The 20,190-nt window shown below is 57.1% G+C and overlaps 1 protein-coding gene across 1 annotated transcript; it reads right to left on the reverse strand.

Moving 5' to 3' along the window:
* Positions 1-491: 491 nt before the first annotated feature.
* LOC133358642 (guanylate-binding protein 2-like) lies at positions 492-17,102 on the reverse strand. Its single transcript, XM_061577030.1, has 11 exons — positions 16,967-17,102; positions 15,319-15,667; positions 10,926-11,053; positions 10,476-10,585; positions 9,483-9,753; positions 8,692-8,869; positions 7,869-8,149; positions 6,441-6,656; positions 5,942-6,044; positions 3,289-3,392; positions 492-785 (listed from the first exon to the last, which is right to left on the reverse strand). Exons 2-11 carry the CDS (start codon positions 15,500-15,502, stop codon positions 627-629), a joined length of 1,734 nt encoding a protein of 577 aa, XP_061433014.1. The 5' UTR covers positions 15,503-15,667; positions 16,967-17,102; the 3' UTR covers positions 492-626.
* Positions 17,103-20,190: the final 3,088 nt, after the last annotated feature.

Genomic DNA, 20,190 nt, shown 5'->3' on the forward strand with positions numbered 1-20,190 from the left:
CTCAACATCGAGCCATCGTCGACCCAACGTCGAGTCAACGTTGGCCCAACGGCGTGCCAACGTTGACTCAACAACGAGTCAACGTTGAATCAACATCGAGTCAACGTTGGCCCAACGGCGTGGCAACGTCGACCCAACATCGAGTCAACGTTGACTCAACATCGAGTCAACGTCGGCCCAACGTCGAGTCAACGTTGGCCCAACAACGTGCCAACGTCGACCCAACGTCGAGTCAACGTTGGCCCAACAACGTGCCAACGTCGACCCAACGTCGAGTCAACGTTGGCCCAACGGCGTGGCAACGTCAGCCCAACATCGAGTCAATGTAGTCAACGTTGGCCCTACCGCGTGCCAACGTCGGCCCAACGTTGAGCCGCTGTTGGCCCCACCGAGTGCACAGTATTGAGTCAACATTGAGCCCGACCGCATGCCAGCATTGTCCCAACGTTGGCCAGCGGTCGGGCCGACGTCGGCATTCGGTAGGGCATGCCAACGCTGGGCCGACGTTGGCCCAACGTTGGGCCGACATTGACATGCGGTCGGGTCAACGGTTGTCCCAGCGTTGAGTGACCGTCGGGCCGACGTCGTCAGCACTGCGCAGGCATCGTGCCGTGCGTCGGCGGGCGTCACATGACGGAACACCAGCTGTCCCCGCTGCTGCTGCTCTGATAGGCCGCCCTGGAACGCTCCATCTCCTCCTGGTGTTGCCTCTTCAGCTCCTGCAGCTTCATCTCCGTCATCTCTTCCATGTGTCGGATCCGGGCGTCGAATGACTCCCCGTTGAGCTGCGTTGGAGAAGTCAAAGGTCAAAGGTTCAGCCACGCGATGAACTATTTATTATTTTATTATACCAGGTAAGGCCAAAATGAGCTGTGTAGCGCCTTACTAGAAGCGAGCTGGCTATCACAAATGACAGCTCAACGAAGTGGGCTTATCATCATCGTCATCTTTGCGTGGACATGTATAGCAGCAGCCAAATACTCTAAACGCGTTGCGATGCTGATTCTAAATGTGGAGGGAAAAAATCCACGTGACCACGGAGAGAGAGGGAGAGAGAGACACACAGACTCCAAATATACAGCAGACGTCAGGGTCGGGATCGAACCCACGACCTCCTGCGTATCAGGCGAGGGTCGATCCCTGACGCCTGCTGCTGTACATTTGAAGTTTGCGTGTTCTTCTCCCCTTGGTCGCGTGGATTTTTCCCCGGCTCCTCCAGTTTTTCCCTCCACATTTAGAATCTCGCCGCCGTGTTTAGAGTCTTTTTTTTGTCCACGTGGTCGCTTCTGAAAAAGAGCTACACAGCTCAGTGGGGCCTTACACCTGGTACAATAAAAAGAGTTTAAATCGTTTTTTTATAGACTGCACCAAACCAAAAACCCAACACGGTAAATGTGGTTCTGCGTTCCCCCTAACCTCAAACTGAGAGACTTCCAGACTCTGGGCGCAAACCCGGCTTCTCAGCGGCGCTGGCTGCGTGGCTCTTGAACGCTGCTGTGGGCATGGGCCCCCTGATGTACGCGGATTGGCTAAGCCAATCGCACCTCCAATTAGCACGGATGGCTACGTACGGTGTGGAAGAAACTACCATACACTTCTACACACTACACTACTATACACTACACCACTATACACTACACCACTATACACTAAACTATACACTACACTACTATACACTACACTACTATACACTACACCACTATACACTACTATACACTACACTACTATACACTACACCACTATACACTACACCACTATACTACTATACACTACACTACTATACACTACACCACTATACACTACTATACACTACACCACTATACACTACACCACTATACTACTATACACTATACCACTATACATTACTATACACTACACTACTATACACTACACCACTATACACTATTATACACTACACTACTATACACTACACTACTATATACTACACTACTATACACTATACACTACACTACTATACACTACACCACTATACACTAAACTATACACTACACTACTATACACTACAGTATACACTACACTACTATACACTACACCACTATACACTACACTACTATACACTACACTACTATATACTGCACCCTACACTGCACTGCACCCTACACTACACACTACACCCTACACTACACTATACACTACACTACACACTACACCCTACACTACACTATACACTACACCCTACACTGCACTGCACACTACACTACTATACACTACACTACTATACACTACACTACTATACACTACTATACACTACACTACTATACACTACACTACTATACACTACACTACTATACACTACACTACTATACACTACACTACTATACACTACACTATACACTACACTATACACTACACCACTATACACTACACCACTATACACTACACTACTATACACTACACTACTATACACTACACTACTATACACTACACTACTATACACTACACTATACACGACACTACTATACACGACACTACTATACACTACACTATACACTACACTACTATACACTACACTACTATACACTACACTACTATACACTACACTACTATATACTGCACCCTACACTGCACACTACACTACACCCTACACTGCACCCTACACTACACTACTATACACTACACTACTACACTATACACTACACTACTATACACTATACACTACACACTACACCCTCACTACACTATACACTACACTACACACTGCACTACACACTACACTACACACTACACTACACTACTACACTATACACTACACTACTATACACTACACTACACACTGCACTACACACTACACTACTACACTATACACTACACTACTATACACTATACACTACACTACACACTACACTACACACTGCACTACACACTACACTACACACTACACCCTACACTATACACTACACTACACACTGCACTGCACACTACACTACTATACACTACACTACTACACACTACACTACACACTGCACCCTACACTACACTACTATACACTACACTACTACACTACACACTGCACTGCACACTACACTACTATACACTACACTACTACACACTACACTACACACTGCACCCTACACTACACTACTATACACTACACTACTACACTACACACTGCACTGCACACTACACTACTATACACTACACTACTACACACTACACTACACACTGCACCCTACACTACACTACTATACACTACACTACTACACTACACACTGCACTGCACACTACACTACTACACTCTCCGACTCTCACGAGTCTCAGGGCGTGTACCCGCATCTGCTCTTGCAGCAGGTTGATGGTCCTCTGCAGCTCCTCGCTCTGCTTCCTCGTGCGGGCCTCCTCGTCGGCCTGCCGGGCCCGCACCTTCTCCAGCTCTGAAATAAACACCGGCAACCACGGCGACAGCAGCGACAGACTCACAGAGAGACAGAGCGGCCTCTGACGGGGTCTCTAGGCAGTGACACACACACAGAGCGGCCTCTGATGGGGTCTCTAGGCAGTGACACACACACAGAGCGGCCTCTGATGGGGTCTCTAGGCAGTGACACACACAGAGTAGCCTCTGATGGGGTCTCTAGGCAGTGACACACACACAGAGCAGCCTCTGACGGGGTCTCTAGGCAGTGACACACACACAGAGCGGCCTCTGATGGGGTCTCTAGGCAGTGACACACACACAGAGCGGCCTCTGACGGGGTCTCTAGGCAGTGACACACACACAGAGCGGCCTCTGATGGGGTCTCTAGGCAGTGACACACACACAGAGCAGCCTCTGACGGGGTCTCTAGGCAGTGACACACACACAGAGCGGCCTCTGATGGGGTCTCTAGGCAGTGACACACACACAGAGCAGCCTCTGATGGGGTCTCTAGGCAGTGACACACACAGAGTAGCCTCTGACGAGGTCTCTAGGCAGTGACACACACACAGAGCGGCCTCTGATGGGGTCTCTAGGCAGTGACACACACACAGAGCGGCCTCTGATGGGGTCTCTAGGCAGTGACACACACACAGAGCGGCCTCTGATGGGGTCTCTAGGCAGTGACACACACACAGAGCGGCCTCTGATGGGGTCTCTAGGCAGTGACACACACACAGAGCAGCCTCTGATGGGGTCTCTAGGCAGTGACACACACACAGAGCGGCCTCTGATGGGGTCTCTAGGCAGTGACACACACACAGAGCGGCCTCTGATGGGGTCTCTAGGCAGTGACACACACACAGAGCGGCCTCTGATGGGGTCTCTAGGCAGTGACACACACACAGAGCAGCCTCTGATGGGGTCTCTAGGCAGTGACACACACACAGAGCGGCCTCTGATGGGGTCTCTAGGCAGTGACACACACACAGAGCAGCCTCTGATGGGGTCTCTAGGCAGTGACACACACACAGAGCAGCCTCTGATGGGGTCTCTAGGCAGTGATACACACACAGAGTAGCCTCTGACGAGGTCTCTAGGCAGTGACACACACACAGAGCGGCCTCTGATGGGGTCTCTAGGCAGTGACACACACACAGAGCGGCCTCTGATGGGGTCTCTAGGCAGTGACACACACACAGAGCGGCCTCTGATGGGGTCTCTAGGCAGTGACACACACACAGAGCAGCCTCTGATGGGGTCTCTAGGCAGTGACACACACACAGAGCGGCCTCTGATGGGGTCTCTAGGCAGTGACACACACACAGAGCAGCCTCTGATGGGGTCTCTAGGCAGTGACACACACACAGAGCAGCCTCTGATGGGGTCTCTAGGCAGTGATACACACACAGAGCAGCCTCTGACGAGGTCTCTAGGCAGTGACACACACACAGAGCAGCCTCTGATGGGGTCTCTAGGCAGTGACACACACAGAGTAGCCTCTGACGGGGCCTCTAGGCAGTGACACACACACAGAGCAGCCTCTGATGGGATCTCTAGGCAGTGACACACACACAGAGCAGCCTCTGATGGGGTCTCTAGGCAGTGACACACACACAGAGCAGCCTCTGATGGGGTCTCTAGGCAGTGACACACACACAGAGCAGCCTCTGATGGGGTCTCTAGGCAGTGACACACACACAGAGCAGCCTCTGACGGGGTCTCTAGGCAGTGACACACACACAGAGCAGCCTCTGATGGGGTCTCTAGGCAGTGACACACACACAGAGCAGCCTCTGATGGGGTCTCTAGGCAGTGACACACACACAGAGCAGCCTCTGATGGGGTCTCTAGGCAGTGACACACACACACAGAGCAGCCTCTGATGGGGTCTCTAGGCAGTGACACACACACAGAGCAGCCTCTGATGGGGTCTCTAGGCAGTGACACACACACAGAGCTGCCTCTGATGGGGTCTCTAGGCAGTGACACACACACACAGAGCAGCCTCTGATGGGGTCTCTAGGCAGTGACACACACACACAGAGCAGCCTCTGATCCCGACCCTGACACTTGCTGCTGTGTATTTGGAGTTTGCGTCTCTCTCTCCCGGTGGTCGCGTGGATTTTCCTCCGGCTCCTCCGGTTTTCCCCTCCACATTTAGAATCCCGTCACGCGTCTAGAGCATTTGGCTGCCGCAACTTCCCACACGATGATGACGACGACGACGAGCTGCGACGTCGAGCTATCATTCGTGATGGCCAGGTGGTCGCTACATAGCCCAGCGGGGCCTCAAACCTGGTCAAATAACACGTTGTTTCGTTTTTAGTTTTAGAGACGCACAGAGAACTCAACAGTGGCATCGGGCGCGGGTGCCACCGGGCCAACGGCAGCAGCGCCACGGCACGGCACGGCACGACACGGCACGACACGGCACGACACACACCGCTGACCCCGTGCCCCGACTGGACATCCGTGACAAATGAGCTGCAGAGCTCACCGGATTCCACCTCCTGCGGTCCAAAGCGAGATTGTGTTTGTGACACGTGGCGGCCAGCCACTCACCCTTCTTCTCCTTCTCCAGCTCGCTCACGCTGTCGTCCACCTGCATGATGAGTCGACCCTCGTCCTCCACGCTCGCCAGGAACTCGCTCAGCACCTGCGCCGCCTGGTAGAGACAGCCGGCACTCAGCACCCTCCACGCCTGGCGGTGCCGTGCAGGGCGCCGCGGTGCCTAGGAGATGTTGACTCCCTCGCCTGGTACGCAGGAGGTCGTGGGTTCGATCCCGACCCTGACGCCTGCTGCTGCTGCTGCTGTATATTTGTAGTCTGTGTATCTCTCTCTCCCCTTGGTCGCGTGGATTGTTTCCCTCCACATTTAGAATCAACGTCACCACGCGTTTACAGTATTTGGCTGCTGCTATACATGTCCACGCGATGATGATGATGAGCCCACTTCGTTGAGCTGTTATTTGTGATACAAAGCTCAGTTGTGTGCCTTACCTGATAAAATAAAATACAAATAGTCACATTTGTTGGGTTAGTAAAGCCGATTGGCCCTCACCATGTCTCCCATTTTTCCTATCGACGCTCGGAACTCCTCCTGCAACTCCTTCATCATCCGGTCGTAGATCTTGAATCCTCCGGCCGTGTGGAACGAGCGTTTGGCGATCTCCTCCTTGATTGGCTGGTGCAGGAGCTCCAGCAAGGCGCGCGACATCGAGACGGACGCCGCCTTGTTCTGCTTCACCAGCTCCTCGTAGGCCGCCATCATTTTCGCCTGCAGCGGGGGGCGACGCGGAGACGGGTCGGGGACAGGGGGGGGGGCGGTCGCAGTCAGACGCAGCCTCGGCGATGTCGTCGTCGTCATCGTCATCGTCGTCGTCATCGTCGTCAACATCATCATCGTCGTCGTCGTCGTCGTCATCGTCGTCATCATCATCATCGTCGTCGTCATCGTCGTCATCGTCGTCGTTGTCGTCGTCATCGTCGTCATCGTCGTCATCGTCGTCATCGTCGTCGTCGTCGTCGTCATCACAGAGGCTCTGCTCGCTCGTCACGCTCGCTGACAGTAGAGGCACCATCATCATCATCAAGGTGAGTGGCTATATCACGATCATCACCACGATCATCACCACCATCATCACCACGATCATCACCACGATCATCACCACGATCATCACCACAATCATCACCACGTTCATCACCACGTTCATCACCACGACCATCAACCACCACAAGCATCACCGGCACAAGTGTAGTGATGTACTTCACTACAGCAACGGGCTGCCTGACCAGCAACGCTGCTGCTGTTGCTCCTGTGACGAAGACGACGACGGAGGAGACTCGTGAAGCTCCGCAGGTTACACTCCAACAACAACCTCGAGTCCTCAACGGCCCCCCTTTTAACCCCCCGGCCTCGCCCCACCCCCGGCCACGCCACCCTTCCAGACCCCACCAGGAGGCTCCCGGGCTCCATCTCCCGTTTCCCCTCCGTCACCTCATCCCCGGGTCCTTCCCTGCCGCCTACTCCGTGACCTGCCGGCCGACCGGGCCGCCACGGCAGCGGATCCCCTTCTCGCCAGCGGAATGGGCGACCCATTCCACTTTTTCTCTTTGGTTCTTTCGGTAAAGTCGCGTCTTCAGATGCGACTTTACCGACAGCCCTGTTCTTCACCTGAGGACGGCTGCTTGCGTTGTGGCCGAAACGTCGTGAGAATTGTATTTTATTATGTTTTATTTTTATTATTTTATTATTTCCTTTTCTGCGTGACTTTACCGAAAGAACCAAGAAGATGAATTCCTGCAGTCACGAAAGCTTTAAATCGAAATTTGACCCGTCCCACGTCGCTACCCAAAGCACCGCCGCGCTCATCGCCACGATCCTCACGTCAGCGGCTTCCGCGGCGGAGTAAACACAACGTGGCGGGGAGCGGGGGGAGCGGGGGGAGCGGGGGGAGCGGGGGGTCTCCCTCGGTGCGCCGACCCTCACCGAGAGCGTCCTCTCCTGCTCGTGGTCGCGGTCCAGAACGGCAACCGAGGCGAAGTGGGTGAGCGCGGCGTCCCAGGCGTAGACGTGGGCCGCCGCCAAGTCGTCGGCGGGCACGGGGAAGGCATCGCGCGACTCGCACTGCAGCCCCTGGTAGAGGCCCAGCGCCTCGCTGGTGGCGCGCTCGTTGGCAGCGCGCGCCACCTGGGTCACTGCCTGCTCGATGCAGGGGATGGCGCCGCGCGCCTGCGCGTCCACGTAGCGACGCGCCAGCTCCACCAGCACTGCGGGTGGCGTGCAAGCGGAATATTTTGAGACCGGGGGAGGAAATCCGAAGATCCGCGAAGCTCTTTTCCACCGATGTCCAGTAGGGTGCGGGTCAGCGAGTCGCGGGGGTGGAGGGGGAGGAGGAGAGGGTGGTTCGTGCTGGGGCTGTGCTCGCGCTTTGATTAGAATTCATTTTATTGATCCATTGCGGTTTAAAGGCAACGAGGATTGGTGGGGAGGTGGTGGGTTGGTTGGGTGAGGAGGTGGAGTGGTGAGGAGGTGGTGGAGTGGTGAAGAGGTGGAGTGGTGAGGAAGTGGTGGAGTGGTGGGGTGGTGGAGTGAGGAGGTGGAGTGGTGAAGAGGTGGAGTGGTGAGGAAGTGGTGGAGTGGTGGGGTGGTGGAGTGAGGAGGTGGAGTGGTGAGGAGGTGGAGTGGTGAGGAAGTGGTGGGGTGGTGGAGTGAGGAGGTGGAGTGGTGAAGAGGTGGAGTGGTGAGAAGGTGGAGTGGTATGGAGGTGGTGGGGTGGCGGTGTGGTGGAATCAGCCGTGCGGCCACTCACGGCGCCCGTTGATGATGGTCCCCTCCAGGTGCTTGACGCGTGCGTGATGCACCACGTGCTTGTAGAAGAGGTCCATGCTCTCCCTGAAGCCCGGCTTGAGGTCGTGTGGCTCCATGCGGTCCAGGGAGTCCATCCGCTCCGGATCGGTCGGCAGGGGGAACACGAAGCACTTCCGCTCCTGACGAGAGAGACGCAGGCGATGATCCCCCGCCGTGTAGCCCACGCCGTGTCGCCCACGCAAGCCGCCGGGGCGAGTGCCGTTAGCGAGTAGCAGGGCCTATGAAGGCCGGCACGGAGCACGTGGGGGTGGGTGGCCAGCGCCACGCCCGGCCGCCTTTGTCTCCCCAGTGGCGATTTTGAATGCGCACCACGCCGGGTACTCAGTTAAGGCTGAGTCTTCCCAGGGGAGGCCCAGACCCGGTTCAGAAAATCGTCTCTGCTGTTGGTAGCCGTGAGCGGGAATCGAACTCGGGTGGCCGGGTTCGTAGCGCAGCGTCGCGCTAACCGCTACACTACCGCTCCCACTCACACACTCACACTCACACACCCACACACTCACACACACCCACACACACCCACACACACTCACACACACCCACACACACCCACACACACTCACACACACACCCACACAGCCACACACCCACACAGCCACACACACCCACACACACTCACACAGCCACACACACCCACTCACCCACACACTCACACACACCCACTCACCCACACACACTCACACACCCACTCACACAGTCACCCACACCCACCCACACTCTCACACACGCACGCACCTGGAAGACGTTGCGAAGCATCTCCCTCTGCGCGTTCTGCTCGCGGCACTCCTTGCTGAGCCCCTTGGCCTTGCGCTGGAGGCAGTGCTCCAGGTAGTCGTCGGAGGAGCAGCGCCGCCCGTCCAGCTCCAGGCGCAGCATGAAGTCGCGCACGCACACCACGAACGCGGGGAAGAATGCGCGGCAGTCGGCCGCGTCCGCCCGGTTGGCCGGGTCCCACGAGCGGGGGCGAGCGCGCATCTGCACGTGCTCCGACATGTTGGCCACAAAGCTGCGGGGAGCACACGGAGGAGACGGAGGTGACGGAGGAGACGGAGGAGACGGTGAGACGGAGGAGACGGTGAGACGGAGGAGACGGAGGAGACGGAGGTGATGGAGGAGACGGTGAGACGGAGGAGACGGAGGTGACGGTGAGACGGAGGAGACGGAGGTGACGGAGGAGACGGAGGAGACGGAGGAGACGGTGAGACGGTGAGACGGTGGAGACGGAGGAGACGGAGGTGACGGAGGAGACGGAGGAGACGGAGGTGACGGAGGAGGAGACGGAGGAGACGGAGGAGACGGAGGAGATGGAGGTGACGGAGGAGGAGACGGAGGAGACGGAGGAGACGGAGGAGACGGAGGAGACGGAGGTGAGACGGGAGGTGACGGAGGAGGAGGTGGTGATGGGAGAGAGGTGGCGGATGAGACGGAGAAGCGGGAGAGGAGGAGGAGGCGGGAGATGAGGTGATGGAGACGGGAGAGGAAGAGGAGGTGATGGTAGAGAAGGGAGATGAGGCAGAGAGGGGTTGAGACGTGTGGAGGGGATGCGTGCACATTTGCACGTGGAGGGAAAAGCCGGAGGACCCGAAGAAAAATCCACGCGACCACGGGGAGAGAGAGAGAGACGCAGACTCCAAATACACAGCAGCAGCAGCAGTCGCCTGGGGTCGGGATCAAACCCACGACCTCCGGTGTAGCAGGCGAGGTAGTCAACATCTCCTGGCCACGTACTGGAGCTGCTCGAGGCCTCCGCGGTCCAGGGTGCTCGTGGTGTTGTAGACCAGCGTGGAGCTGAGCAGCATGGCCAGCACGAAGATCCACGTGTCGTGGTTCCCGCTCGCCTGCACGGAGCACGCGGCCACAGACACACAAGGCCCCCCACGTTGTGTGGCGACCCCACAGGCTCTGTGCTCACCTGCCCCCCCTTACTGGACGGCAGCCTTCGCGATCGTCACGCCCAGGATACGCACGGACTGACGGAGTGACTGATTGACGGACTAACCAGTAGACTTACCAACTGGCAGCCTAACCGACAGGCTGACTAACGGATTAACCGACAGACCGACGCACCAACAGACTTCCTGACTAACAGACTAACCAACAGACAGACAGACCGACAGACCGACAGACAGACCGACAAACAGACCGACTGACAGACTGACGACCCACCCACCCACCCACCTGCTCGACATCCCCCAGGCCCTCGGTGTCCAAGAGGATGAGAGACTTTTTGCTGTCGGCCGGGTGGGGCAACACCCAGACCCAGATGCCCTTCGTCTTGGACTGCACCGTGTTACCCAGCTCGAAGCCTGCAGCGTGGGGGGGGGGGGGGGGGGGGCAATGGGAGACGGCACACCACTCAGAGAGGACGACTCAGGGAGAGCAAGGACGACTCAGAGAGAGAGGACGACTCAGAGAGAGAGGACGACTCAGAGAGAGAGGACGACTCAGGGAGAGAGCGAGAGGACGACTCAGAGAGAGAGAGAGGATGACTCAGAGAGAGAGAGGACGACTCAGAGAGAGAGAGGACGACTCAGAGAGAGAGGACGACTCAGAGAGAGAGGACGACTCAGAGAGGACGACTCCGAGAGAGAGAGCGACTCGGATGAGCCACAGACGATGAGTGGGAAGGCAGCGGTATGAGAATATTGAGACTGCGGGAGGAATCCGATGAGCTGTAAAGCTCTTTACCACAGATGTCCAACAGGGGCACGGGGTCACAACGTGACAACAACACGCGGCGGGCAGCCGAGGGGTTGGTGGGTCACACACAGACGGGACACTCCCCTCTTCCGCGGGTTGGTGGGTCACACACAGACGGGACACTCCTCTCTTCCGCGGGTTGGTGGGTCACACACAGACGGGACACTCCCCTCTTCCGCGGGTTGGTGGGTCACACACAGACGCTGTCGGTGTTTTTTCACCGTTTCGACCGCGCCCGAGCAGAATATCCAGAAATATGAGATTTCTGTCAACTTCAACTTCCAAGGTGAACCGGATGGATGGGTTTTTCGAGTTGAGATGATTTAGAAATTCTTTACGTGTATCTTTGCCGTGTGGCCAGACCACCAATGTGTCATCCTTAACACGAAGGCTTTCGCGACCAATATCATCCATAATAGAGGTTTTTTTGGGTTAAATCGCGTAAATATATAAATGTGTCGTTAAACCCGCCACCACCCGACACAGCCACTTAGTAAGGCCTGATGAAGCTAGTTATAATTACTGGCGAAACGTCGCACTCAGATTGTAAATGTTGTGTTTACGTGAAAAACCTTCCTAGTTGGCTGTGTCGGGTGGTGGCGGGTTTAACGACACAACATTGATATATTTAGGCGATTAAACCCACAAAAACCTCTATGATGAATGTGTCATCCACACATCTAAACCAAGCAGATGGGGTTTAGTGTGCCTGAAGCTATTGCTTTTGCTTCAAAATCTTCCGCGTACAAATTCGCCATCACAGGAGACAAAGGAGAGCCCATTGCTGCTCCTTCCTTTTGTTTCTACAAATCAGCTCGCCACAAGAAGTAGGCGTTCTTGAGTGTTCGGCCGGCCGTGGGACATCTTCGCTTCAACCGGTGTTCGTTACCAGAGTGTCGAGTGATTCGATTGACTCGTTGAACCCCCGTGAACAGAGGAAGCCCATCGCTGTGTGTGGTGTGCGCGGTGTAGGCCAGTCCACAGGCAATGTGACGTCACGCCTGTGTGTCTGTGTGCATGGTCCTTGTACCGTTAGCGAGGAGCAGCTCCTATTGGATAGGCCAGCACCGTGACACACGAGGAGGGCATAACCAGCATAACGCCCGACCGCCTTTGTCTCCCCAATGCTCACCAAAGACAAAGATCGCTCGTGTAGCCTTAACAGACTGTTGGGGCTAGTGCTGTTAGCGAGCATTAATGAAGGCCGGAACGGCACACGAGGGGGTGGGTGGCTAACACCACGCCCGGCCGCCTTTGTCTCCCCAGTGACGATGTTTACTACACACCGCACCAGGTACTAATTTGAGGCTGAGTCGACCTAGGACAGGCCACCGACCGGTTCAGATAATCGTCACCGGTGTTGGCCGTGAGTGGGAATCTAACTCGGGTCGTTGGGTTCGTAGCGCAGCGTAGCGCTCACCACGACACTACCGCTCCCCACACACACGTACACACACACAGAGGGGGACCACCAAGGCATCCTTCCAATCCTGCGGAATCCGTCCAGTGGTCCAGACTGTTTTATGATGTCATGTAGGGCAGTCTGTGCACAAACGCCACCCTCCCTCAGCATTTCGCTTGGGAGATCATCTCTGCCCGTTGCCTTTCCTGGTCTCAGACTCCGGATCGCCTTAAGTACTTCCTCAACAGATGGCACCTCAGCCAGCCGCTCACAGGGGGTGACTTCATCCAATATTTGAGGCACCGCCTGCATCCCTCCACGGATGTTCGTCTTCCACCCCTCATGGTGGCAGGAGCCAGAACCGGTCCACCGGACCTCCTGAATGCCACAGAGATCCAGGCGGTACCGGTCCAGCTCCTGACAAAGGAGTGGCAGCCTCTCCTCCGCAGTGAGCGTTCGAACATTCCACGTGGCCACACGCAGTGGCTTTTCGTTGCTTCTGGAGGAGCCCCGAGGGTGAAGATTAAATCTCCTGGCTCCGCCAATTGGGGTTTGGCCAGGAGACGTCATAGACGCCTGTCCCCCCGGGGCCTCCGTCACAAGCTTATTAGTTACATATTCATGTGTAAGTCGTGATTTCGTGGTAATGAATTGAAGGTAGAGGGGTTACCAGCCCCTCGCACCTGTCCAGAGCCCCCGTTTAGCCACTGTGGTGGTCACAGACGCCATGAGGGGAGAGGCCAATGGGCATTGGCCCTCCCACAGCACTGTCCATGACAGAGTTGCCCGTCCGGCACCGCGAGGAGGTAGGGGGTTGTTTTGTTGGACACGTACACGCACACACACACACATAAAGACAAATATCCCCCGTATAGCCTTAACAGACTGTAGGGGCAAGTGCTGTTAGCGAGCACCTATGAAGGCCGGAACGGTACACAAACGAGGGGGTGGGTGGCCAGCACCACGCCCGACCGCCTTTGTCTCCCCAGTGGCGATGTTTACACACCGCACCAGGTACTCATTTAAGGCTGAGTCGACCTAGGGGAGGCCCAGGACCGGTTCAGATAATCGTCACTGGTGTTAGCCGTGAGCGGGAATCGAACCCGGGTCGCCAGGTTCATAGCGCAGCACGCTAACCACTACACTACCGCTCCCCATGTACACACACACACACGTACACACACACACGTACACACACACACACACGTACACACACACACGTACACACAATCCCCTGACCTTCAATGAATCACAAACAAAACATTCCTCAAATGCCAAGCCGCGAGATGGCAGAGCAACAGCGAGCAGCAAGAAACACTCCAGGTCAGTATCGCGATATCGCTCATCACCACGATACGATATCGCACTTCACGATATGGCGATTATCGCGATATCGTTAATTACCACGATACGATATCGCACTTCACGATATGGCGATTATCGCGATATCGTTCATCACCACGATACGATATCACGTGACCATATGGCGATTATCTCTCCACTACTGCCCCATCACCGATTGGGAGTTGTGGGAGTGGAGTGTCCGATGGTACAAAATGCCCAGGCAGGTGCTTAGTTTTGGTGGGGCTGATGGTAAGGCCCCACCTCTTAGTGGCACGCACACACTGATCCCACACACCCCTACACACACATACACACCCCTACACACACACCTACACACACACACAGAACCAGCCGGGTGAATCTGCCACTCGCTCCACCACCACCACCACCGCTGCTGCTGGTTGTTGTTGTTGTGTTTAGTGTTGTTGTCCTTCCCTGCACCTCCGATTAGCGCGGTTGGCTACGTACCTTGCGAAAGAAGTTCGACATACACACATACAGACACCAAATACCACCACCACCACTCAGCCCCACCACCCTCAGCATCACCACCAGCCCCAACACTCAACCCCACCACCTTCACCACCACCACCACCAGCACCACCACCAGCTCCACCACCCTCACCACCACCAGCACCACCACCAACCTCACCACTACCACCACCACCACCAACCTCACCACTACCACCACCACCTTCACCACTACCACCAGCACCACCACCACCAACACCCTCACCACCACCAGCTCTACCAGCCCCAGCTCTACCAGCCCCACCACTCAACCCCACCACCACCACCACCCTCATCACCACCACCACCCTCACCACCACCACCACCAGGAGTACCACCACCACCAGGACCACCACCACCACCACCCTCATCACCACCACCACCCTCACTACCACCACCACCACCCTCATCACCACCACCACCCTCACCCTCACCCTCACCACCACCCCCAGCCCCACCACCCTCATCACCACCACCCTCACCACCACCACCACCCTCACCACCACCACCACCCTCATCACCACCACCACCATCAGCCCCACCACCCTCACCACCACCACCACCACCCTCACCACCACCCCACCACCCCCCCCCCCCACCCCCACCCGCACGTACCGCTGTGCTTGCCCGCCAGCTTGTTCATGAGGAAGGACTTCCCCGTGCGGTAGCGCCCGGCGATGGCCACCACCACCGCCGGCTTCTCGTCGCGGGCCACGAGGGCGGCCGTCTTCTCCACGAGGCGCATGGCGCCGCTGTGCTCGTCCGTCACCAGCAGAGCCAGCGGCTGCTGCCACTCCATCGCGGGGCCTCGGACCCTCGGGGCCCCCTCCTCGCCAACGAGCGAACGTCGGGGCAACGTTGAGAGAGCCGATGGGTTGGACCAGCTCGCTGGTTCTTCACCTTGAGGACGTCCTCATGATGGTGGTAGTGATGGTGGAGGACGTTGCTTTGCCCTGCGTGCGGCCTATGAGGTTGACACGTGGTTAGTTGAGTCTGACTACTGACTACCACTGAGCTTACCACTTGCGCTGCGGTTTGGAGTCCCCTGGATGCTATTTGTCACTAACAACAACAACCACAACCGCTAATAGCAACCACTAAGTGGTGGTGGCGTCCGCCACGCGCGCTGTGCCAGGCTAGGTGCACGCGGAGTGTCAAAGGCTCGCTGCTTTGGCAGGAGAGGTCACGGGACAGAGGGTAAAGGTCACGAGACAGACTCAGAGGAGAGGTCACGGGACAGACGCAGGGGAGAGGTCACGAGACACACAGAAGGTAAAGGTCACGGGGCAGACCCAGAGAAGAGGTCACGGGACAGACCCAGGGGAGAGGTCACGGGACAGACCCAGGGGAGAGGTCACGGGACGGATGCAGGGGAGAGGTCACGGGACGGATGCAGGGGAGAGGTCACGGGACACACAGAGGGTAAAGGTCACGGGACAGACCCAGAGAAGAGGTCACGGGACAGACGCAGGGGAGAGGTCACGGGACAGACCCAGGGGAGAGGTCACGGGACAGACCCAGGGGAGAGGTCACGGGACAGACACAGAGGAGAGGTCACGGGACAGAGGGTAAAGGTCACGGGACAGACCCAGAGGAGAGGTCACGGGACAGACCCAGGGGAGAGATCACGGGGCAGAGGGTAAAGGTCACGGGACAGACGCAGGGCTCGAGATGAGCGACAGACGGCACCGCATTCGCTCCCCCCGCTGCTACTGCTGCTGCTGCTGCGTCGACTCGCTGCGACTTTACCGGCCCCGGCGCTCCGCTCGTTGTTGTGAGCGTCGCTCGCCGCGACGGAGACGTCCCACCCACCGCTGATTAGTTAACGCCCAGAGTGGAAGAGTAGGCCAAATACACCCTCTCTCTCTCTCTCGGCTGGTGCAACTCTTTAGACTTTCAACGACGTGGAGATAGACCCCTGCTACAATCGAGGCAGTATAGAGCCTCATCAGTAACGATACTGTCAATATTTAGACTTAGAACTTTCGTGACTGCAGGAATTCATATTCTTGGTTCTTTCGGTCAAGTCACGTAAATAGAAATTAAAAATGAAAAGCAAAAAAAAGTCCCACGACGTTTCGATGGCAACACAAGCGGTCTTCTTCAGGTGTTGCGATCGAAACGTCGTGGGACTTTTTTGCTTTCGATTTTGAGTTTAGTTTTCAATCTCCGTGACTTTAGCGATTGAAACAAGAATATGATACTGTATGCCACTAACTATATGTAAGGACTTCGCTGTAGATTGATTATGCAACGTGATTACCTGGAGCTGATAAGCGACCCGCTGCTGCTGCTGCTCGCCTGTTGCCCTCGGAGGGCCGGTCGCGAGTGTGTGGGTCGGTGTGTGGGTCGTCTGAGTGTGTGGGTCGGTGTGTGGGTCGTCTGAGTGTGTGGGTCGGTGTGTGGGTCGTCTGAGTGTGTGGCTCGTCTGAGTGTGTGGGTCGGTGTGTGGGTCGTCTGAGTGTGTGGGTCGTCTGAGTGTGTGGGTCGGTGTGTGGCTCGTCTGAGTGTGTGGGTCGTCTGAGTGTGTGGGTCGTCTGAGTGTGTGGGTCGTCTGAGTGTGTGGGTCGGTGTGTGGGTCGTCTGAGTGTGTGGGTCGTCTGAGTGTGTGGGTCGGTGTGTGGGTCGTCTGAGTGTGTGGGTCGTCTGAGTGTGTGGGTCGGTGTGTGGGTCGTCTGAGTGTGTGGGTCGTCTGAGTGTGTGGGTCGGGGTGTGGGTCGTCTGAGTGTGTGGGTCGTCCTGAGTGTGTGGGTCGGTGTGTGGCTCGTCTGAGTGTGTGGGTCGTCTGAGTGTGTGGGTCGGTGTGTGGGTCGTCTGAGTGTGTGGGTCGTCTGAGTGTGTGGGTCGGTGTGTGGCTCGTCTGAGTGTGTGGGTCGTCTGAGTGTGTGGGTCGTCTGAGTGTGTGGGTCGTCTGAGTGTGTGGGTCGGTGTGTGGGTCGTCTGAGTGTGTGGGTCGTCTGAGTGTGTGGGTCGGTGTGTGGGTCGTCTGAGTGTGTGGGTCGTCTGAGTGTGTGGGTCGGTGTGTGGGCTCGTCTGAGTGTGTGGGTCGTCTGAGTGTGTGGGTCGGTGTGTGGGCTCGTCTGAGTGTGTGGGTCGTCTGAGTGTGTGGGTCGGTGTGTGGCGTCGTCTGAGTGTGTGGGGTCGTCTGAGTGTGTGGGTCGGTCTGAGTGTGTGGGTCGTCTGAGTGTGTGGGTCGGAGTGTGTTGGGGTCGTCTGAGTGTGTGGTCGGTGTGTGGGTCGTCTGAGTGTGTGGTCGGTGTGTGGGTCGTCTGAGTGTGTGGGTCGTCTGAGTGTGTGGGTCGGTGTGTGGCTCGTCTGAGTGTGTGGGTCGTCTGAGTGTGTGGGTCGTCTGAGTGTGTGGGTCGTCTGAGTGTGTGGGTCGGTGTGTGGGTCGTCTGAGTGTGTGGGTCGTCTGAGTGTGTGGGTCGGTGTGTGGGTCGTCTGAGTGTGTGGGTCGTCTGAGTGTGTGGGTCGGTGTGTGGGTCGTCTGAGTGTGTGGGTCGTCTGAGTGTGTGGGTCGGTGTGTGGGTCGTCTGAGTGTGTGGGTCGTCTGAGTGTGTGGGTCGGTGTGTGGGTCGTCTGAGTGTGTGGGGTCGTCTGAGTGTGTGGGTCGGTGTGTGGGTCGTCTGAGTGTGTGGGTCGTCTGAGTGTGTGGGTCGGTGTGTGGGTCGTCTGAGTGTGTGGGTCGTCTGAGTGTGTGGGTCGGTGTGTGGCTTCTGAGTGTGTTGGGTCGTCTGAGTGTGTGGGTCCGGTGTGTGGGGTCGTCTGAGTGTGTGGGGTCGTCTGAGTGTGTGGGGTCGGTGTGTGGGTCGTCTGAGTGTGGTGGGTCGTCTGAGTGGTTGGGTCGGTGTGTGGCTCGTCTGAGTGTGTGGGTCGTCTGAGTGTGTGGGTCGGTGTGTGGCTCGTCTGGAGTGTGTGGGTCGTCTGAGTGTGTGGGTCGGTGTGGTGGGTCGTCTGAGTGTGTGGGTCGTCCTGAGTGTGTGGGTCGGTGTGTGGGTCGTCTGAGTGTGTGGGTCGTCTGAGTGTGTGGGTCGGTGTGTGGGTCGTCTGAGTGTGTGGGTCGTCTGAGTGTGTGGGTCGGTGGTGTGGGTCGTCTGAGTGTGTGGGTCGTCTGAAGTGTGTGGGTCGTGTGTGGTCGTCTGAGTGTGTGGGGTCGTCTGAGTGTGTGGGTCGTGTGTGGTCGTCTGAGTGTTGTGGGTCGTCCTGAGTGTGTGGGTCGTGTGTGGGTCGTCTGAGTGGTGTGGGGTCGGTGGTGTGGGTCGTCTGAGGTGTGGTCGTTGGGTCGTCTGAGTGTGTGGGTCGGTGTGTGGTCGTCTGAGTGTGTTGGGTCGTCTGAGTGTGTGGGTCGGTGTGTGGGTCGTCTGAGTGTGTGGGTCGGTGTGTGGGTCGTCTGAGTGTGTGGGTCGGTGTGTGGGTCGTCTGAGTGTGTGGGTCGGTGTGTGGCTCGTCTGAGTGTGTGGGTCGTCTGAGTGTGTGGGTCGGTGTGTGGGTCGTCTGAGTGTGTGGGTCGTCTGAGTGTGTGGGTCGGTGTGTGGGTCGTCTGAGTGTGTGGGTCGTCTGAGTGTGTGGGTCGGTGTGTGGGTCGTCTGAGTGTGTGGGTCGTCTGAGTGTGTGGGTCGGTGTGTGGGTCGTCTGAGTGTGTGGGTCGTCTGAGTGTGTGGGTCGGTGTGTGGGTCGTCTGAGTGTGTGGGTCGTCTGAGTGTGTGGGTCGGTGTGTGTGGTCGTCTGAGTGTGTGGGTCGTCTGAGTGTGTGGGTCGGTGTGTGGCTCGTCTGAGTGTGTGGGTCGTCTGAGGGTGGTCGGTGTGTGTGTCGTCTGTGTGTGGGTCGTCTGAGTGTTGTGGGTCGTCTGAGTGTGTGGGTCGGTGGGTGTGGGGTCGTCTGAGTGTGTGGGTCGTCCTGAGTGTGTGGGTCGGTGTGTGGGTCGTCTGAGTGTGTGGGTCGTCTGAGTGTGTGGGTCGGTGTGTGGGTCGTCTGAGTGTGTGGGTCGTCTGAGTGTGTGGGTCGGTGTGTGGCTCGTCTGAGTGTGTGGGTCGTCTGAGTGTGTGGGTCGGTGTGTGGCTCGTCTGAGTGTGTGGGTCGTCTGAGTGTGTGGGTCGGTGTGTGGGTCGTCTGAGTGTGTGGGTCGTCTGAGTGTGTGGGTCGGTGTGTGGGTCGTCTGAGTGTGTGGGTCGTCTGAGTGTGTGGTCGGTGTGTGGTCGTCTGAGTGTGTGGGTCGTCTGAGTGTGTGGGTCGGTGTGTGGGTCGTCTGAGTGTGTGGGTCGTCTGAGTGTGTGGGTCGGTGTGTGGGTCGTCTGAGTGTGTGGGTCGTCTGAGTGTGTGGGTCGGTGTGTGGGTCGTCTGAGTGTGTGGGTCGTCTGAGTGTGTGGGTCGGTGTGTGGGTCGTCTGAGTGTGTGGGTCGGTGTGTGGGTCGTCTGAGTGTGTGGGTCGGTGTGTGGGTCGTCTGAGTGTGTGGGTCGGTGTGTGGGTCGTCTGAGTGTGTGGCTCG

This window comes from Lethenteron reissneri, chromosome 63 (assembly GCF_015708825.2).
Source record: "Lethenteron reissneri isolate LAM-NWPU_2019-01 chromosome 63, ASM1570882v1, whole genome shotgun sequence".
Lineage (NCBI taxonomy): Eukaryota > Metazoa > Chordata > Hyperoartia > Petromyzontiformes > Petromyzontidae > Lethenteron > Lethenteron reissneri.